This window comes from Helianthus annuus, chromosome 1 (genome assembly GCF_002127325.2).
Source record: "Helianthus annuus cultivar XRQ/B chromosome 1, HanXRQr2.0-SUNRISE, whole genome shotgun sequence".
Classification (NCBI taxonomy): Eukaryota; Viridiplantae; Streptophyta; class Magnoliopsida; order Asterales; family Asteraceae; genus Helianthus; species Helianthus annuus.
This window is the reverse complement of record NC_035433.2, coordinates 98,035,942-98,039,762: the sequence shown is the minus strand read 5'-3', so window position 1 is coordinate 98,039,762 and position 3,821 is coordinate 98,035,942. Positions and strand designations below refer to the sequence as shown.

The following is a 3,821-nucleotide window of genomic DNA, read 5'->3' as shown; positions in this document are numbered from 1 at the left end:
ACAACTACATGGGAACAAGCTTTGTCCGTACTCCCTTTGGCACGAAGTGCCGTTATGAGCACTCCTATGGGAGTTAGTTGCTCAGCGGCACCCGGAAGCCTTCAAGGCTTCAACTTTATGCCCCAGATGATGGCCAGCTTCCCATGACAGCACTTTATTAATCAGGTGCTGGCCACTCAAGGGAACAACAATAATGGTAGCAACATGGGTGCCAGGGTCGAAGAAGATTTGGCCAAGCCTTATAAGCCGAGTAACCTCTCATGCTTTTCACTGCAAATAGCCGATTATGATTTTCAAACGAAGATTAAGATGCCATCCCACATCAAAACATATGATGGGACTGAAGACCCTAAAGACCATATTCAAATCTTCACTGGTGCAGCTAGAATCGAGAAATGGTCGAATGCTGAATGTTGTCTAATGTTCATGCAAACCCTTGTCGGATCAGCCAGAAAAATAGATTCAATGATTTACCTACTCGAAGCGTTTGAAGCTTTGATGATCTCAGCAAAGGGTTGCTGGCGAATTTCTCCCAGCAGAGGCGATACGTTAAAGATGCTATAGTAATCTTTCAGATAAAACAAAGGGGTGATGAAAGCCTTCGAGAGTTCATTGAAAGGTACAAAAAGGAAGGTCTCACGTATGTCCTGGCAGATGAAAAAATGAGAGTGGCCGGTTTTATAAACGCCATTACATCCAAATATCTCACAAGAGATTTCAACAAATCTCTACCCAAGACCTTGGAAGAAGCTCTCGAGAGGGCTGAAGCCCACATCCGGGGAAAGGAGGCAGTAGACATTAAAGAGCAAAGGAAAAGGGGATCCAGCTGGCGAGGCAACAGCCCAGCTAGAAAGAGGGGGAACTATAACTCCTATGACAGACGCCAAAAGGGTTCAGAGCAACGAAGGTCTGAAGGCCGGAACCCTTCCAACAGGGAGAAAGGCATAAGTTTCACACCCCTTACCAAGACCCCTCAAGAAATCCTTGCTACAGAAGAAGTTAAGCAAAACTTTCGGCCTCCTAAACCTCTCCCTAAAAGCAGGAAGAACGAGAATTCCACCCAATATTGTGAATTTCACAAAGAAAAGGGGCACCACACCAATGATTGCTTCTAGCTTAAGAAAAGGATCGAGGAAGCCGTTAAGTCTGGGGAACTTGCTCACTTGGTGAAGGGAGTAAGTAACAAAATGGCCGAAGGAAAGGGCAAAGAAGTCAACATGGTGGATTTTAATGGAAAGGTTCCACACAAAAGGCAACGGTTGGAAGCTTGGGAGCTTCAGTGTGTTTGTTTTCCTCCAACAGAAAAAGACCCTCTTTCAAACCCCCTTGTGGTTGAGGCTATTGTGGGAACGTTGCAAACAGACAGAGCGTACATAGACACTGGGGCTGTCACCGAAATCATGTTTGAGAAGTTCTTCAACCGTTTGAGCAATGAAGAGCATTCAATGCTCCAACCCTCCGGGACCTCCATAAAAGGTATCGCTGACATACCTCTCAAGCCTTTAGGGTAGCTGACCCTTAATGTTTGTTTCAGCGAAGGTTAGAAGAAGAAAATCCAACCTCTCACTTTTGTAGTCATCAACATACCTTCAAATTATGATATGATCATTGGAAGGCCGGGGCAGTGTGCATTTTACATGGCTATGTCAGTTGGCCATGGCACTGTCAAATTTCCTACCGAGAGGGGAATCGCTACCCTTCAACCTACTCAGGAGGCCTACATGGTTGAAGGAGAAAGTTCCAAAAGTGAAGAAGACAAGCAAGGGCTAATTATAAACCCTAAGTATCATGAGCAGAGGATAAGGGTCAATCCAAGCCTTTCACAAGAAACTCTCTCATATCTTGAAAAGTTGTTGACACATTATAGTGATGTCTTTGCTTGGTGCCCGGAAGATATGACAGGCATCCCTCGAAGCATCGCTGAACAAGAGTTGAAAATACCACCTGATGTCAAGCCCGTTGTCCAAAAGAAAATAAGTTTAGCACCTGAAAGAAGCTTGGCTACGTGCCAAGAGGTTGAAAAGCTTGAACCAGCCGGCATTCTCTGAAAAGTCAAGTATCAATCCTGGGTTGCAAACCCGGTCATGGTTCGAAAGCCAGAAAACTCTTGCAGAATGTGCATAGACTTCAAGGATCTTAACAAGGCTTGTCCCAAAGATTGTTACCCGTTACCAGAAATTGATCTCAAGGTTGACTCCCTCACCGGTTACCCGTTCAAATGTTTTCTTGATGCTTACAAGGGTTCATGAAGAAAGAAGATGAAGAGAAGACCGCCTTTCATATGGACAAGGTAATCTTTTGTTACCAAAAGATGCCTTTTGGCCTCAAAAACGCTGGAGCAACCTACCAACGCCTACTTGACAAGGCCTTTGCAAGACAAATTGGTAGAAACATGGAGGCATATGTCAACGACTTGGTGATCAAAAGCAAAACGGAATATAAAATGCTCGATGACATCCAAGAAACCTTCAAGAACCTAAGGAAGGTCAATATGAAACTTAACCTTGAGAAATGCTCGTTTGGGTTTGAGGAAGGTAAGTTCCTGGGGCATATTGTGGGAAAACAAAGCATTAAGGCTAATCCAAACAAGGTGAAAGCTGTTCTTGAAACCAAACCACCGCGAAGGAAAAAGGAGGTTGAAAGCTTAAACAGGAAGATTGCAGCCTTGAAGCGTTTTACCTCAAAATTGGCTGAAAGGTCTTTACCTTTTTTCAAAACGCTCAAAGGATGCTCTGACAAAAAAGACTTTAAATGGACTGAGGAGGGTGAAGAAGCCTTCAACCAGATGAAGCAGCACCTAGCTTCCCTACCTGACATTGCAGCCCCAGAAACGGGAGAATTGATCTCAGTATACCTTTCAGTTGATGAAGAAGCAATAAGTGCGGTCCTCACCATCGAACGAGACAAATTTCAGGTACCCGTCTATTTCTTCAGCAAAACTCTAAAATTGGCTGAAATCAAATATCCTCCCCTGGAGAAACTTGCTCTAGCCCTAGTCCAAACAGCCAGAAGGCTTCGAAGGTATTTCCAAGCACACCCTATACAAGTGGTCACCGACCAACCTATTAAGTGTGTGCTTGAAAAACCGGAAAACTCGGGACGATTAGCTAAGTGGGCAATGGAACCAGGTGAACATAACATCACCTATGTCCCAAGAAAAGCAATCAAAGCCCATGTATTGGTTGATTTCATTGTGGAAGTCCCAAAACAAACAATTACTAAAGTAAACACAGCTACCACTGAACTCTCAGACCTTGAAGCCTGGAAGCTTTTTACCGATGGGGCTTCAAGCGTTGAAGGGTCAGGGGCTGGGCTCATTCTGATCAACCCAGAAGGGTTAGAATTCACGTATGCTCTTCGCTTTGATTTTCAGACCACCAATAACGAAGCTAAAAACGAAGCACTGATAGCCGGCTTAAGACTGGCTAAAGAAATGAAGGTCCAAAAGCTTAAAGTGTTCACAAACTTGTTGCTGGTTTCAAGCTAAGTGAATGACAGCTACATTGCAAAGGAGCCCAATATGAAGAGGTACAAAGAAAAATCCAAAGAATTGATGAATACCTTCCAAACATGTACCATCAAGCAAATTCCCAGGTCTCAAAACAAGAAAGCGGATGCTTTGAGTAAACTCGCATCTCTCACTTTTGCCCACCTTACCAAAAAGGTATTGGTAGAAGTGTTAAAAGCTCCGTCAATTGTTGAGTTGGAAGTTCAAGACGTGATCACCAAAGAAGATCCAAATTGGATGAATCCAATCAAGAAATTCCTTAAAAATGGTGAATTGCCTGCTGATCAAACAGAGGCTGAAAGGGTTAAGATTA

The 3,821-nt window shown here is 43.8% G+C and overlaps 1 protein-coding gene across 1 annotated transcript; it reads left to right on the top strand.

Moving 5' to 3' along the window:
• The first annotated feature begins 204 nt into the window (after window positions 1-204).
• LOC118491079 lies at window positions 205-1,115 on the top strand. The gene is made up of 2 exons (XM_035988541.1): window positions 205-422; window positions 509-1,115. The coding sequence occupies exons 1-2, from the start codon at window positions 205-207 to the stop codon at window positions 1,113-1,115; spliced, it is 825 nt and encodes a 274-aa protein (XP_035844434.1).
• Window positions 1,116-3,821: the final 2,706 nt, after the last annotated feature.

Coding starts and splice junctions, on each gene's coding strand:
- LOC118491079 (XM_035988541.1), top strand. CDS start 205: ATGGGTGCCAGGGTCGAAGAAGATTTGGCCAAGCCTTATAAGCCGAGT. Junction 423..508: donor AATGCTGAATGTTGTCTAAT/GTTCATGCAAAC, acceptor TGATGATCTCAG/CAAAGGGTTGCTGGCGAATT.